The sequence below is a fragment of the Sebastes umbrosus genome, chromosome 11, assembly GCF_015220745.1.
Source record: "Sebastes umbrosus isolate fSebUmb1 chromosome 11, fSebUmb1.pri, whole genome shotgun sequence".
NCBI lineage: Eukaryota > Metazoa > Chordata > Actinopteri > Perciformes > Sebastidae > Sebastes > Sebastes umbrosus.
The window spans coordinates 15,662,945-15,680,905 of NC_051279.1; the positions used below are offsets into that span (position 1 = coordinate 15,662,945).

At 41.5% G+C, this 17,961-nt stretch overlaps 2 protein-coding genes across 3 annotated transcripts in view; one reads left to right on the plus strand and one right to left on the minus strand.

Annotated features, from left to right (window-relative positions):
• The window catches only part of LOC119496472, a 76,453-nt gene extending 70,371 nt beyond the window's left edge, over window positions 1–6,082 (minus strand). Inside the window, exons 1-2 of one of the 2 annotated variants that reach the window (XM_037783786.1) lie at window positions 5,942–6,082; window positions 5,635–5,802 (exon numbers count right to left, since the gene is read on the minus strand). The gene's annotated coding sequence lies outside the window, so the exon portion shown is untranslated. The remainder of the gene's footprint in view (window positions 1–5,634; window positions 5,803–5,941) is intronic. The other variant, XM_037783787.1, reaches the window with a different exon arrangement.
• Window positions 1–17,961, plus strand: part of itga10 (integrin, alpha 10) — a 30,729-nt gene that overhangs the window by 3,491 nt on the left and 9,277 nt on the right. Inside the window, exons 2-8 of the mRNA XM_037783768.1 lie at window positions 5,470–5,581; window positions 5,697–5,806; window positions 5,895–5,983; window positions 8,315–8,429; window positions 8,528–8,655; window positions 9,240–9,388; window positions 15,164–15,314. Coding sequence (XP_037639696.1) covers window positions 5,470–5,581; window positions 5,697–5,806; window positions 5,895–5,983; window positions 8,315–8,429; window positions 8,528–8,655; window positions 9,240–9,388; window positions 15,164–15,314 — 854 coding nt within the window. The remainder of the gene's footprint in view (window positions 1–5,469; window positions 5,582–5,696; window positions 5,807–5,894; window positions 5,984–8,314; window positions 8,430–8,527; window positions 8,656–9,239; window positions 9,389–15,163; window positions 15,315–17,961) is intronic.

Below are 17,961 nucleotides of genomic sequence, written 5' to 3' on the forward strand. Positions count from 1 at the left end.
TACTGCACAATCACAGCCATACGCATCCAGCATCAGTAGCGCCCAGAGCCGAACGTGTGGTTGAGAGAATCTGGACCCAGTTTGACTTGATAAATGTTTGCCGCCAGTAGTCATGGCGATGGGTGGTCAGACAGGCTGCGGTACAGTGTCATATATAAACCCCAATGAAAATGAAACCAGAGGGAGGGAGGACAGGACAGGGAAAACAGGGAACGATGGTACAGTTTTGTGGGCTGGGGAGGGAGAGGGGGGCCTTGTGGTAGAGTTACAGGGTGTGTGTGTTTTAGGAGAGGGGGGTAAAAGAAAGGAACAATTTATGGTTTATGAGTGAAATAGGAGGATGACAGAGAAAATCAGTAGCAGGGGTTGTTATCAGGGGGCTTGGTTTGTTGGGGAAAGCAATTTGGAATCGGAGAGGGCGGGTGATGTTGCCACAAGAAGAGACAGAAATATTTTACTACACTATGTATAAGAGGGTTGGTGGGAGAGAATAACGTGTTGCAACAAGGCTAGATAGAAAGATTTTTATTCATTCTGGCCATGGAAACGGAAGGTTTAGTATTAAGGAATGACTCTGTCCTTGCCTACGCATCTTCCCATCGGTGTAGTGCATTAAACATCTGTGTAGAATCCGGTAGATGGCTGAATCTCATCCAAGTCACTGGAGGTTTGGATGTTGAAATATTAGCTTACTCAGATCTGCAAGACGAGCCAAAACAAGACTTGTGACTAGCGTTTTTGGATCACCTTGCTTTCCAGCATCGGACGCTTGATGGGCTGCCACTAGACACTAGGCACCTGACTGGATGAACACTTTCCCTTGTGGGCTACTGCTCCCAGCTTTCAAACCGGAACGGACATGGTGGCTCGTTTAGAAACTCTTTTATTACGAAAATAGTTTACCGAAATGTGTTTCTGAAAACATTTTATGCGAGAAATAAGCCATGCAGCTGCTCAGTTTGTCTTTATTTTAGATCGACAACGGTTAGTTTAAAAGCTTCTAGGGAGTTTCCAGAGGTGTCGAGTCACGCTGGATTTGCATAAAGTAGCCTAGACCTTGGCCTACAAATTGATTTCGTGGGATATATGTACAAATTATAGTTCATTACTTTTTCCAAGGTATATACGAACGGTGTATGAGAACAGCTTGCTTTGGGGAACATGGAAGTCTGTACACAATTTATGACAATCCATCAAATATTTGTTGTGATATTTCAGTCTGGACCAAACTGGTGAACTGATCGGCTGAACGGCATTGCCATCTTTAGAGTCACACTATAAAAACACACATATTTGTAGCTGTAGATGTTCAGTGAGTAAATCTGAGTACAAGAAAAAGAAGAAACTTGGCTGAAAATGCAATGACATTACAGGGAAAAACATCTGTACAGAGGAGAAAACGAAAGAGCAGGTAGAAAGACAACAGCATGTGAGAAACGCAGAAGCAGAGATGGAAGAGAAACATTGCACATATCTAGTTTCCCTCTCAAAACCAAGTGGAATCCCCCTCTGATTGGCCTGGCCAAGGTAACTGTGGCTGTGTGTGTCAGTGTGTATTTGTGGGGAAGTATCTATATACAAGTGTGTGAGTAGCTGCTGTATAATCACGGCAGCAGTGTTCTGGTCTTGTTCCCCATCTGGACTACTTTTCTCCAGTGGAATCACTGAGTTATGTACAGTAGGAGAGTTACTGTGGATGCCCCGGATGCTGCTAAATTACATGTCAACTCTAATTTATTTAGAAATCCCCTTTAGCCAAGCACATCCTACACACCCTGCTTTCCAGGGCTACAAATAACAAACAGTAGATGCACAAGTGGGAAGAGTTAAATACCAACTGTCAAGAGTAGTATAGCATTTCTGAGACTGAACAGAAAATACTACACGATGATGCTCTTTAATTTAGGTGGAATTGTGGAGGAAGAAGGAGCAAGGACAGTTATTCCTGTCAGCTACTGACAGCATCAGCAAACACACTGAAACAGGAAATAAACGTGGATGCATTTGTTGTCGGTCTGTACAGTACACGTTGCACTTTTATTAGGGCTGTCAATCGATTAAAATATTTAATTGTGATTAATCGCATGATTGTCCATAGTTAATCGCGATTAATTGCAAATTAATCACACATTTATTATCTGTTCAAAATGTACCTTAAAGGGAGATTTGTCAAGTACTTAATACTCTTATCAACATGGGAGTGGGCAAATATGTTTGCTTTATGCAAATGTATGTATATATTTATTATTGGAAATCAATTAACAACACAAAACAATGACAAATATCATCCAGAAACCCTCACAGGTACTGCATTTAGCATGAAGATATGCTCAAATCATAACATGGCAAACTGCAGCCCAACAGGCAACAACAGCTGTCAGTGTGTCAGTGTGCTGACTTGACTATGACTTGATTATCATAAAGTGGGCATGTCTGTAAAGGGGAGACCTGTGGGTACCCATAGAACCCATTTTCATTCACATATCTTGAGGTCGGAGGTCAAGGGACCACTTTGAAAATGGCCATGCCAGTTTTTCCTCGCCAAAATTTAGCATACGATTGGAGCGTTATTTAGCCTCCTACACGACAAGCTAGTATGAAATGGCATCAATGGATTCCTTAGATTTTCTAGTTTCATATGATGCCATTATCTTCACTCTAGCTTTAAAACTGAGCCCACTAGAACAAAATTTGCAATTACGCGATTCACGTTAATGCATTATTATTGCGTTAACTTTGACAACCCTAATTTGTAGACATTTTAATACAGAAGATTGATTCAAATGTGAAACACACAAACAGCCTTGGTATGATCCTGACATTTCCTCTAGCGCCACCATGAGGTTCACATTTGTGGTTTTGAGTAAAATGTCTCAACAACTACTGGATGCCTTAATGCAATGAATTTGTCACACACACATTCATGTCCACCTCAGGATGAACTGTAGTAACGTTTTCATCTAGTGCCATCATCAGGTCAAAATGTTTATTTGTCCAATACTGTGGTTAATAACTTTCCCATCATGGTAATTAGCAAATGTTAGCATGCCAACACACTAATGGTATTCATGATAAACCTTATACCTGCTAAAAAATCAGCATGTTAGTTCCGTCATTGTGAGCATGTTAGCATGTAGCTCAAAGCACTGCTGTGTTTTCAGTCTCACAGAGCTGCTAGCATGCAAAATATTTTATATTTGGTAAAAAGTATGAGCAAAAGATATTGTTGTATTTTATATCTAGTAAACTATTTATGGTTAGTTACAGTACATGCTATGCTTTAAAAGATAATATGACTAATTGATGGACTACATAGTCTATAAAGAAACCAGAGACAACCTGAGACCTGAGGCGTGATGGAGATAACCAAAGAACTGGAGAAGAGTTCTGTGACTTTTTTTGATTTTGAATTACATTACTGTTTCCAGAAAACTTTAAATTCCTGGATGCACCAGCTCATAATAAATCAATTTACTAATGTGAAGACCTGCAGTGATGAATGAATGAGTCATTCATCTTAAATCTTATTTATTTTGAATTCTAAAAGCTCATCAGAAAGCTCTTGTTACTATTTGTTCATTCAGTTTCACTCTGATTAGCATAACAGGAAACATTTAATCCGTGTGGCTGTGTATTAATCAACCTTTATGTCTTTTTTCTGGTGTTGGAAAACCGTATTTAGACTTTCCCCTTCAGACTGTGAAAACATAAGAGTGTGTGTCTTTCATTTTGCCAGTAGGAACATGTTTTCATGCGTCAGTTTACACCTAAATGTTCACAACTCAGAGAGCTTGTCTGACTGCCATCTTGTTGCTCTCTGTCTTCTCTGTGTCTCCCCTCACCTCTCTCTCTCGTTGTATGAAGGGCAGGCTTGTGTGTCACAACAGGGGGCTTACTATACTCCATAGTTTTTCTAACCCACACCTTTCCCTGCCTTGCCTCTTCTCTCCCCTCTCCTCTCCCTCTTTCCCCTCAGACTGAACTCCCTGTTTCTTCAGAGGTTGCCTTTGGTCACTCTGTTTATCCATCTTTTTCAGCCCCCCCCATCTCCCTCCCACAAATCCCCTCTCCCAAGGCCGAGAGGGAAAATAATAATCTGACTCTGCACTGTAGATGTTAAGTTGTGTACACACGGTTTCCAGCTCCAAGTTTTGCACGTTTTTCACTGATTTTAACGGCTATTTATTTATTGATTATGTCAACTCGTATTCTTAAAGCAAATTGGGAAACACGCTTATTCACTTTCTTGCCGAGAGTTAGATGAGAAGATTGATACCACTCTCATGTTTGTACAATAAATATGAAGTTACTTAAAAAGTCTGGCATATAACCCCTTGTAAGACGGCGATTTGTCCTGTTTTACATTTTGGTTTTGGTACTAATTAAACAAGCGAGATATCGCGTGTTAATTTGTGATGCTTCAGATGTGCTGGTAGGCAGATTATGTTACCTTTGGACAGAGCAAGAATATCTGTTTCCAGTCTTTATGCCAAACTAAGCTAGCAAGCTACCGGCTATAACTTCATATAGGGCTGGGCGATATGGAGAAAATCAACTATCATGATATTTTTTACCAAATATCTTGATATTGAGACGATATTGTAGGGTTGACTATTGGTGCTTTCACAAAATATTTACACGATTAGATTTTTGATAAATAATCATCAGTAATGTGGATATAATGACTAAGTGGATAAAGACAAATAATAGAACAGCTGGAACAGTCTAAGTTAAGAAAATTACACCACTTTAATGTGACGCAGCCTTTAAAACCAGGAAAAGACAACACGTATGCCATATTACAATATCTAAGATATCTAGTCTCATATCACAATAGCGATATAACATTGATATATTGCCCAGCCCTAGCTTCATATTTAAAGGACACATATGAGAGATGCATCGATCCTCTCATCCAACTCTCAGCAAAAGGCGAACATCCAGTTTTCCCCTTTAAGTTGCTTTAAGGTTGGAACAATCATGTTATTCTACACTGTCTGGAAATACCACATCTATCAGCTTGTTCCAACTCTTCATTTATGCTATATTATGTCTACACTGAGTGAAACCCAAGACTCAAACCCAAGACTTGTGTTATTAATAAAGCTCTGTGATGTTATATTATGACTGCACCATCATATGGAAATATTCTAGATGTCATATGGATCATTTTATATACATTTTCTCAAAATTCAGCCTGAGATATTTGATATCTTTGGAAACTTTGGGATCTTCACTAGAATTTAATATTTCAACACAGTTCTGTGGGACTGAACAAAGTTTGTCTGCACAGCATGAGGTTGTGATGACTGACCCACGTGCCCACGGGGTATTGGTTTTTAAGGGAATGCAAATTAAAAAAATACAAAACGTGTTGTCTCCAATGAGCTGAATTGAACAGAGTCACAGTAATCAAGAGTGAAATAATGATAAACTAATGCACGCTTACGTTCACATTATGTCTTTCAGGGTTGTGTCAGTGTTTCAACATAGATGTAAAGCATCCGCGCATCTTCACCGGTCCAGAGGACGCTCTGTTTGGCTTCTCTGTTTTACAACATGAATCAAACGGAGAGAAATCGTAAGTTTGTGTTTGTGTGAATGAAGAAATAATTAAACTGTCATGATACTTACACAAAGAGGATGTACAATGAGTGTTGTGATGATAAATGACTGACTGTGTCGTTCTGTTGCAGGATGCTGGTCGGTGCTCCGTGGGACGGGCCGCCCAACAACAGGAAAGGAGACGTGTACAAATGCATCGTGGGAGAGGAGAGGAACTCAAACTGCAGCAAAGTGAATCTAGGTGAGAGAAACAAACATCCTTAACAAATCAACTCTCCCTGATGTGTTACCCAGATGCTACAATAAACTGGTTTGTTTATCTATCTCAGGTGAGATTGCTCTCCAGAACATCTCTAAAAACCTGAGGAATTCTCACCTGGGAATGACGCTGACTCCAGACTCACCTGACGGCTTCCTGGTACGTGGTTTCAACACTGATAAGCAAGACTTTTGCTACGTGAGCATTGGGGTTGTGTGTGGGAGCCTGAAGGGATGTGGTGAGACTAAGTTGTGATGGTTTGACAGAATTTGAATGAATCATCTCTGTGGGGTGTTTTTATTTGACTTTATGTGTGACCATGTGCGGTTCACTGATCATCAACTTCCTGGACACCTTTTTGGAGATTCATATGCACATTCAACCAACTAAACTGCGTTTCGAGGGAACTGTATTTTCTCCCGGATTACGGTCGCAGTTTTAAACACATGTTTAACATTGTAAATTGAAACAAAACAAAAAACGCAACAACACTACTTGGTTACGTTTAGTTAAAAAATGGTTTGGCTTAAAGTGACTACGACATTGAACCTTGACTTTTAGTTTCACACGGGTCTCCTGGGGGAAAGTCCTGTGTTTGTTTAACCCGCCCGTAATGGACTTTCTTGCTTGTTATACTCGTTATTATACCATGTAACTTTCAATAATGCTCGCTCGATATAAGCACCGCCCACCAGCTGGAGCACGCTTTCTCATTTTACAGCTAAACAGTACACTACAAGATGTTTCTGAAAACATTTGAGGTGATTACAGTGGTAGATAGGCATTACAGTAACATCAGTGCTGCCTAGTTTGACCGTTTGATCGGAGTTTGCAAGTGATTGACAGCTGTTATTGAATGAACAGCCAATAGGAACGCTCTCACTCTGAAATGACCTGTGATTGGTCAAAGTCTCCCGTCACGGACTAGACTTTCTAAAGCCTGAAAACAGATCCATGAGAAGGAGCAGAAGTCTAGTTATCTCTCAGAACACTTGAATTACAATATGTTGAAAGGTTATTATGGATGTTTTGCCCAATGATGCCAAAACCATTCTGCCTACTGCAGCTTTAAGTGAGAATGCAGTTTAGTTGTATGGGAACATCATTTTGAGGAGACAGGGCTGGCACATTTACAATGTCAAACACATAGACTGAGTTGGCTGACTGAACTGAGACCATGCTTTCAATGCGTAGGCATAATACTGTAATTACTGTAATTGTGCAGCCCGCTTCCTCTGGCCAATTTCTGCTCTATTTTTGCGAGATTGTAGGAGGTACAAATTTGAGACTAATACTGATTTTTGTTTTCAAGTCAAAGTCAAATCTCAGAGCAGTCAAGTGCAAGTCCTCCTTTTTGTGACTCAAGACTAACTGGAGTCTATAACTCTGATACACACATCTCGCTGTTGCTCTCCAATTTCTCCAGTTTTGAGGCTTCTGGCTCGCAGAGGAACACACTTGTGCCTGGGCCAGCGAGCAGAAGTGTGTGTTTTGTACGTGTGTTTGTATGTTAGTTACTGTGTCTACGTTCATGTGTGTGTGTGTGTGTGTGTGTGTGTGTGTGTGTGTTAAGCAAGTGTGCTCGCGTGTTTTGCTGTCTGCCAGATTTTTACTGCTACTCCGGGTGTGGAGTCGTGTACAGTTCACGAACGCCATTCAGTTTATCCCACTCTACTGTGTGTGTGTGTGTGTGTTTATCTGAACCCCAGTGGTCAGGTCTATAACAGGATCGGAATGCGTCTCCGGCCTTTTGTTAATGACAGACCTACCAAAAGCCATAGCACCTCTCTCGCTTTCCTCCGTCCTCTCCCTCCTTCCTTTCTCTCATCCCTTCTTCTCTGCCCCGTCTGTACGCCTGAGGAGAAACCCGTTCATAATGACAGGGCGAGCAAAACCAGGATGTTTCTCTTTCTCTCGTTCTCCCCCCATTTCACCCCACTTTCGGTCTTTTGTCTCCCTGCTGTATGTACGCTCTTTTATCTTCTCTTTCCGCACTTCCCCCCTTATTCCTCCCTCTTGGTATGAAAGCCAAATAAACGGCATGCTTTGAAGACAGAAATATTTTTATACGATGCCTCCCCCCAACCCCACATTCACCCCCCCTACACACAATCAGATTTAAATTGCTCTACTGGTCTACTGTTCCAGCTCTGTTAAACCACTCATGACAATAGCGACTGCCAACACGTCAACAATAGTCGCTCTTTTTCTGTCCCCCCAAACCACACTATTGTAGTTTTTCCATGACTTATTCCCTCTTGTTTTTGTTCCCCGCCTGCCCTCATTTAGTCTTTATTTTCTGTGTTTATTCAGTCACCCGACCACATTTGTCTACGTGTTTAAACCCTTTGATGACCACCTACACGTCTTGTGAGAGGAACACAAACACTTGAAAATATAAACCGCTCAAATTGACTGTAGATGCTCCCGGAATTGCTTCACCTGTGCGACAGATGTTGATGTGTTTGTATATGTTTGTGTGTTTGGCAGGCATGTGCCCCTCTGTGGTCTCAGGAGTGTGGTACGTCTATGTTCAGCACCGGCATATGTGCCTCCGTCAGCGATGACCTACAACCAAGAGCGACCATCGCTCCAACAGCGCAAAGTAACCACACGTTTGCACACACATTTAAGCAGAGAAATGTGCTGCACAGGCCTGGTTTAGCCAACCAAATCTTTTTTTTTAACTCCCACATGTGACAGGGTGCTCCACATACATGGACATCGTGATCGTGCTGGATGGCTCCAACAGTATCTACCCATGGTACGAGGTCCAGAACTTCCTCAGCAACATCCTCAGCAAGTTCCACATCAGCTTGGACCAGATGCAGGTAAAAGTGCAAAGCCAATGTGTATTTGCACTGCCTATAAATAGTATTTACATTAGTAATGGAAACTTGTGGGTTTGAATTTGAGCGAGTCTCCCACTTAAATCTCTGGAACCCCTTTTAGCTGTTGCCCAGACGAGTAAGACAAACTAGTCCCTTGAGTGAAAACATGCGCAGAGTGACACAGGAACCAGTTTGGCAAATATGAGCAGAATGAATTGCTTGAGTAATGTAAAGGGACGAGAGCAGAGCGAGGCTGAGGTTGAGGAGGAATGGAAGTCGGAGGGGGGGATCTGGGGACGTTATTCTGAGCTGAACAACAAGAGGAGTGAGAGGGGGTTTGGGTTTAGAAAAGGGAGGGTAAGGGGTAGCAGGCAATGTGAGGTGAAGAGGAAATACCTCTGGTTTTTGAATGAATTCAAAAATTCCCCAAGTGCACTGTTTGCTTTAAGAACAGGATTGGTACTTAAAGAGATAGCTCACCCCAGAAACAAGAGTCTCAGATGTTGCTTTCCACAACTATGTGCCAGCACAACCATGAACATGTGGCATCGCTGAAATACTTATGTCTCTGTGCGCACATTCAGGTTGGTATACTGCAGTATGGCGAGGTAGCAGTCCACGAGTGGTCTCTGAAGGATTACCAGACCACACAGGAGGTGGTGGAGGCCGCCAAGAACATCAGCAGACAGGAGGGACGAGAGACGCGCACTGCCTACGCCATCCACACGGCCTGGTAGGCCTGTCAATCACTGTTACTTCACTCTTACTGGCTGATGTTCTTTGTACTAAAACATACTGTAGATTTGGCTGGCTGACTGGAAACTGTCTGGCTGTTTAGATTTTGGTAAAACATTCTCTAAATATATCACTGTATAATTTGTAGTTATAATGACAATCAGGACTGTTTTTCTGGTCTGAGTATGAACCCACGAGGCTGATTTTGATCACCAAGAGATCAGATAAAATCACATACTAACGTACTGCATACTAACGTACCGCATACTAATGTACCGCATACTATATAGGCATACTCACTCACTATATACTGCATACTGCCTACTAAATGAACGATTAACCTGCTGTTCACACTGAAGTATACTCAAGCAAGACGTATCACATGACTGACAGCCACACCCCCATCAGCGGCTTAGTCTCCGTTAATCTCCGAAAACGTTGCAGCAAATTTCCAAACTGCCGTTATTTGGATAAATTTACTACATATTGGAAATCTTAATTGTTACTTTCTTGCATGAAAACATATTAAAACTTAATAAAGTGACATATTAACAGCTTAGCCTGGCTCAAAACCTCACGACGTGACGGCCGGTCTCAAGGCACCTAGACGCAATGCATTGTGGTGCAGTTGAGTATGTGCAGTAAGCTCACGTCACACACTCAGAAATTCTTGCTAATGTAGTATACATCCGAACATTTCTCACGTACACAAAATCCAAATACTATGCAGTGTGAACGTACTACATACTTAATTTACGTCATACTTTAGTATGAATAGTACATTAAGCCCCGTTCTGCCCGTTGTTGTGTGCGTTTCCATAGTGGTCTATAGAGCTGCGAAGATTAGGCAAATTAGTCTGCTGATGTATGAAAAAGCAACATGATAAGGGACGAGGGCTGCTGGCGGTCGCAGTGGTAAACACACTCTGCAGCCTGCAGTTCAGTGTGTCTGTGTGATTAGATTAAACATTGTAACACGGAAACATAAAGCTGCTCCAAATTGTGCGTATACCAAACAATACCAAATGTGTTTTTTTCCTCAATCAAAGCCTTGACTCATAGTCAAGTCATTTTCAAGTCATAGTCATTTTCAAGTCATTTTCAAGTCTTAGTCAAGTCATTTTTTATGCTTAATGCAGTACCTGTGAGGGTTTCTGGACAATATTTGTCATTGTTTTGTGTTGTTAATTGATTTCCAATAATAAATATATACATGCTTTCTCATAAAGTAAGCATATTTGCCCACTCCCATGTTGATAAGAGTATTATATACTTGACAAAATCTCCCTTTAAGGTACATTTTGAACAGGTAAAAAATGTGTGATTCATTTGCAATTAATTACGACTAATTATGGACAATCGTGCGATTAATTGCGATTCAATATTTTAATCAATTGACAGCCCCAGTTCAAATAGTTGTTTTATTAAGCATGTGAAATCGGCAGTTAATGTGATAAAAAATTATTAAAAAAAATGTGTAGTCCATCTTTAAAATACTCTCCTTTAACTTGTATTGCTGCCCAGTTCATGACTGTTCTTTGTAGAAGTATGTGGGGGATTTTTAAGCCGGTAATCAGAGTCTAAAGAAACAGCTCTATACGTTGAGGGTCATTGGCTGCGTGAAACCTCCAAGTCTTAAAATATCTCTTTCTTTTCAAAATAAAATTCCTGCTTTATTAAAGTCATACCCACATGGAGCACCACACCCAGACCCGATGTGTGGCCACAGCTTCCTTCTTGGGATGTGTGTGTGTGTGTGTTGGAGAGGTGTTCTACTTCTAGACACACACACACATACACACACACACACACACACACACACATAGGTAATTGGAGAGTTCCTGTTTTCTGGTACATTTAAAGGTAAAAGTTGGAGGAAGTTTAGGAGGAACATTTAAAAGGTAGTTGAAAAGAGGTGACTGGAAAACGGAGCCAGTAAAATAGTGTAACTGTGGCATTAAAACGCCAGTGATGGGAAATCCAGATACTACTACTGCACACACACACACACACACACACTCTCTCTGCTCTTTACCTTTAAACGTCACTACCTTTCCCACCCTGTCAGATGGTGAAAACACATCAGTAGACTCATCAGTGCTCATGACAAGAAAAAGAAATACTGAACATTTTTAAAGCGAAAGTTTTCTCAAGTGTGTGTGTCAGGGTAAAGAAATCAACTTACACAAACATACGTACTCCTGCTCACTCACACACACACACACACATACAGATGGACAGATAGCAGCGCTGGCAATGAGCAGGAAAGTGACGGGGTAGAAAAACAGTGAGATTAGCTGAGCTGGACCAGGCGGCTGCTGGCTCAGCACGGCTGCAGGTGTGGCACAGCCTGACCCAGCCTGGTCAGCCAAGTAGTGCTCCTGCAGCTGTACAAATACACACACACACACACTTACAGATGAACACCGACACACATATTAAGGGCTCACATCATACTCAAATTCCCATATTTGTATTACTATTCTTACAAGGACTGACGGTATTCATTCCTTGGTCCCCCCCCCAACCTCAACTTTAACCCTCTTCACTGCATCTTTGACCTTTAACCTTTACCCCTAACCTTGTCCTTATTATAAACTTAACCCTAAACCCAAGCACTTAGCTAACATAGCTCCTAAATATATCTCTCTGGAGGCCTTTTTTTTTGTGTGGACAGTCAGTACACACTCATGCAAAGCTCAAGACTTAACTCACAAATTTGAAGACTTAAGACTTTGACTTTAGCTCACTCAAGTCAGTAGAAATAAACCCACCAAATATTCTGTATATAACTTAATACATAAATGCCATCAAAGTGTAGTGATACGTGGGGAGAATCAATAAAAGGCTAAACAATGTCAAGAACAGTTAGCAATGGAAAAGATCTCAACAAAAGTGAAAATGAGGACGACACCGGGGTCAAATTGGACCAACGAGACCACATGGAGGCACTGCAAGTTATGCTAGCTAACATTAGCAGAGATATAAGAGATCTCAAACAGGAACTCTGAGATGAGTTAACCACATTCACAGACAAACTCACAGAACATATTCAAGAGTTATAAGAGACCCGACTGTACAGTGTTTGACATGACTTGAGGTTACAAAGCAAGCAGTACATTAAACAAGACAGCAACATGAACTAGAAGTGCACTCGGAGAGCGCAGACCTCCGCCAAGGCAGGTTTCATGCAGATCCTGTCACGATGAGACAGAGCCAGGCTAGCTGTTTTCCTTGTCTCCAGTCTTTATGATAAGCTCAGCTAATGGCTGCTGGTTGTAGCTTCATATTTACTCATATAGACTAGGGATGTCACGAGAACCGATACTTCGGTAACAACTCGGTACCAAAATTAAAAAAATGTGACGGTACTCATTTTCTTCGGTAACCGGAAGGATGCCTAATGGTCATTTGGTACCAGAGCGGAGGTACTGGAGATGCGATTCTTCCGGATCTAATTAGGGCAGTATACGCAACAAGTGTTCTCATCTGCTGTGAAATGAAGGAAGAAGAAGAACGCCGTAGCAGCACGGAAAAAAACAACAACACGAGACGTGAAAGATGGCAGCTGCTGCAGCGCTACCTCCGCCTCCACTCGTTGAGAAAACAAATAGCAAGAGTCGAGGATGGAAGTACTTTGCGTTCGAGGCGGATTTACAAGGAGTAATAATAGATTCGCAAAAACCAGTGTGCAGTGCAGTAACGGTGCCGTCATACTTTTCTTTCCAAAGGAGGAAATACTTCCAATTTAGCAAAGAACCTCAAAGACAGACATCCAGACAATATGGTCTGTTTTAAATACTTGAGGGCTACATGCCACTGTTCTGTGTTGCAATGTTAATAGACGTTTCTTTTTATTTATTACTTAAAGGCTACATGCCTCTGTTTCTTGTAATGTTCAAATGTTTAAATAAAGGAGTGCGTGTTGAATTAAATGGGATTTATTGTTTTTTTAGTTTTTTTTTACCGTGGTATTGAATTGGTATCGAGAATCGTGTAAATTCACTGATATTGGTATCGACTACTAGATTTCTGGTACCGTGACATCCCTAATATAGACTCATCTAAATAACAGCAGGAAAGCAAAATAGTGTATTGCCCAACGAATCATTTGAAAGTACTTGAAGTCAGCTTTAAAAAGAACTGTGATAACACAGTTTTAAAAGGAAAACCTGGAGCTAATTGCGCTCCCAATACATAAAAATGTGTGTCGGGAAAGGTTGCTTTGAGCCTGCTCACAGTGTGATGTTGACATGTAAATGACGGAGGACAGTCTGAATGCAGAGTAGATGACAGACTGGCGCATGGACATCAAACAGCCTCTACAATTGGATTAGCCACTGATTTTTTATATTACTCCACCCGTCTGAGACGCTCCCGCTCACCCCCACACACACACACACAAGTACACACACCGACCACTGCTCCGTGTCATTACCACACTGCTGTGACTCCATAAAATGGCTTGTAAATACAACCAGGCCTCCCAATTAGCTCCACTCACTTTCTCTCCTCTTTCATGTCCCCTTCCCTCTTTCTCATCTCTTTGTTTCTTCCATCCTAATATTTCTCTGCTTCCCTCTTTTCCTTTTTACTCTTCCTTCCCTTTTTACCTGTTTATGTCTGACCTGTCTCGTCATTTCACCCCCTCTCCTCCAACACTTTCCTTCCCCTTTTATAACTCTCTCTTCTCTCTTTCCCACCAGTTTTATTTCCCTGTATACATCACCCAATATTAAAACCACATCAGAGCAGTGTTTGCACTTCTGAGTTGTGATATTTGGCTTCATTTTACGGTCTTTTATCATTCTTTTAATTTGGATTCCCAAACCTTTTCCATCCCTTACAGTTACCTTCCTTATTTGTTTCTGTTTCTCTCCCTATTTTCTAGCTGTTTTTCCATCTTTCCAGACTTATTGTTTGCCATCTTTCGTTTCTCATCTTATCCAATCTTTTTCTAGTTGTTCCTCTCCATTATTTTTCTTCCATTCCTCTCTTCTGTTTTCTCCTCTCCTTCTCAGCAGCACCCTATGTAATTTGCAGACTGCATAGGGGAAACGGTTGTTTTTAACTCTGAGTTTCTTGCGGCTGACCACAATGTTATATTTAGACAAGGGCTGGAGTTAGGCCTGAAAATGACTGAGTTCACTCGCAGTGACTACTCTCCCCAGTTCACTGTGTGTGTGTGTGTGTGCGTTGGTCTGAGGCTTACCAAACCTATTCAGCGCTTGAATCAGGTCCCACTGAGAACAGGTTTCCTGCAGACAAACAGGGTGCGGCTTAGGTCCGTTCGTGTGTGTTCGTCATTTAGGTTTCCTCTCTGTATCATGGCACAACAGGATGGGAATGCACAGATGCGGTCGCTGTGTGCAATGACACATGCACACCGCATGCGATGACCAATTCGAGGCAACTGGCAGCTGATGTATGTGAGCCAAATATGACCAATATAGTAGTGGAAAAGTCCAGTTGTGATTTGGATCATTTATATATCTGGCTTGATGGGAATTTAAATCCAATCTCAGTGTTTTACTGGCTGTTCATTTTCTCAGAGAAGCACCTGAAATTGTATATTATCTTTATCGGGGAATGTTTATTTGAGATTTTAGGAAACCAAGTGACTGACACTCCCTTGTTTCCTCCCTCTCCCTCAGGCTCTTTCACTCCTTTCCTTCTATTTTCATTCGCTCTCTTTCTTGCATTCTCTGTCTTGATTCAAAATCATTCAGCTGGATGTTTTAGTAAACTAGCATGACCTTTTCTTACTTTGTAGCACGGAGGCGTTCAGTGCCGAGCGCGGAGCAAGGGAGGGCGCCGACAAAGTGATGATCGTGGTGACGGACGGAGAGTCACACGACGGGGAGGAGCTGCAAGACGCTCTGGGCGAGTGCGTGGACAGAAACATCACCAGATACGCCATCGCTGTGAGTACACCTCATCAAGTCCGATGGGTCATTCTGCTTAAAAGGACCTGCTAACGTAAAATAATCCTAATTTCTGGGTGAGTTTTATGCTCAAAATGTTGATTCGGGAGCTTTCTACAGTGACAAGAGTGAAACCTACATTATCAGCGTGGTGTGAACTGTAGAGCATCCTTGACATTCCTCACACATTGTGTTAAAGTGGTACGCCGACCATATACACCCTCAAGCATCCACACAATACCACCACCACTCCCCCTGAAATAACATGTCTAAATTACCAAATGAACCCCTTGGGTCTACAAAAATAGCCAAGTGGGAACTAAAAGTCTTCCTTTCTAGCCCCACCCGACCCCCTCAACACACTGAGTGGAGGCAGAGGGGCAGACAGACTCTGGACTGGTTGCAGACCCCTCCCTTCACCACAAGAGAAGCTGGGGAACGTCCAGACACCACTGGGACCACAGAGGAGGAGAGCATGAGCATGAGGAGTGCCACTATAGAAATATGTGCAGACGATGAAGATGCACCTAGTGATTTATGGATGGAGAAGTTCAGCTACAAGCAGTCCCAGTTGGACACACTGTGTTTGGATAGTCCTGAGGGTTGAATTATAGTTTTTTGCAACAGCTAAAACACAATTTCTGAAACTAGGGCCCTCTTGAAAAACATACACAAAAAAATACAAAATATCTTACATCTCTTGCCAAAGAAAACACTTCATTCAAAACTATATAAACTCTTGCCAAAAAAAATAATAGTACTGAATATTTTCTCATTTTAAGAATTTGAGTGCAAAATGAACATAACAGTTTTAAGTGAAATTATAGAGAAAAAATAAATAAATATAGGCCTAGCCTACATCGCAATAGAAACAATATAGAAAAAATATATACAATAGACATTTTTATATCGTTTTGTCGTTATCGTTTTATATCGTTTCATACTGCCAAGCCCTACCTTAGATCATCTGATTTGGGATTAAAAAGCAGAAATCCTGATTTTAATAACAAGATAAAAGACTCTAATATCTGTCTTAAGAGACAAGGTACAGAGGAGACAGTTCCACTGGTTGTCGTCATGGTTACATTGAGATTATTATTCCATCAATTAAACTCCAAACAGTCACCCAAGGTATAGGGACTCAGGAGGCATGATTATGTGGTTATAGATCAGAACTGACCCATTGAATCAAAATTATCAAAAAAGTAAAATTCTATATTTGGCAGAAAATTAAAGCAGAACAACATGTCTTCCTATGTACAATTTACAAAGCCCTCTCAGAATCCTCCTACTATAATATATCCAGTAGTTGTTGTATTTCAGTCTGGACCAAAGTGGTGGACAGACCAATAATTCCTAGAAAATTCAACAGCAGCATCTTTCCAGAAACAGTGTGCCTGTTAATCTGGACAATCCCCAAGAGGTGTGTGGATTATCCACAGAAACAACAACTCTATCTTATGTGCACAACATAATGCTAGGTCAGCAAAAGTTTAATTTGAGAGAAGGAACCAGCCAACCAGAGATAGAGAGGCATACGCAGCCTTAAATGCAAAAACAAACAAACAAAACTGCACGAAGAAAACAAGAGAGAATGAGTTGGGTTCTGTGGTCGAGTGTTTGTCCAAAAAGTCAAAGTGATGCATGGTGACAGGTAAGCGCCACTTGTTGCTCTCTGTGCTGCTGCCTACAGTACTCGGGTCGGTTGTGCGTGTTGAGTGAAAACGGCTCACAGGGGAGCGAAGAGCTTTCAAAACAAGAGCACGGTCACTGCACACTGTGTTTTATACATCAGTGCAGGTCAGGGGCTGGAAGTGTGTTTGTGGGGGAGTTTACGCAGGGCCATGCATGCATATACAATAATCAAATGCCATTGTGATTTAAGTCCCTTAAATCTGGAATTGTGCTTTATATTTTAAGACTTTCTCTTTCCGGTCTTCTCTGTTCATGACTATGTAAAAGCCAGCAGCAGTTGGCAGCCTGAGTGGAATTTAATGTACATATTTATATGAAGGCTCTTTACACACTACAGCCCCTCTCCATCCCATACCCTTTTGAAAACAGAGGATTTCCTTAGTTTGCTTGGCAGCTGGAGTCACGGGGGGAGATTCTTGGGTTTGGTTTCTCTTATGGAATTTTCTCATTTGTACTTCAGGCGTTAAGCCACAGGCCACTGCCGCTACAGTATATCTTCTGCATCAGTCATCTCTTCACCTCGCAGCCGGGCCTGCACTCCTCATTTACAAATCCCCGGTGGCTATCATTTCCTCCGTTCTTATGTTTTCCAGTTGCCTTTAGGTATGGCTTAATTGCCAGTAGATTACACAGGCAGTGACACAGCTATTAAGTGTGTTTATTAGGGCTGTCAAAGTTAACGTGATAATAAAGCGTTAACGCATATTTTCTTTTTAACGCCACTTATTTCTTTAACGCATTAACGCAATCAATCTTTCGGAGGTCGTAGTGAACTCACTTCTAAAGCTAGAGTGAAGATACTGGCATCAAATGAAACTAGAACAAACTAAGGAATCCATTGGTACCAACCATGTCATACTAGCGTGTTGGGAGGGGGGGTGAAGAACGCTCCAAACTTGCTCCAAATTTTGGTGAGGGTTTTGATTTCCAGTAATAAATATATACATACATT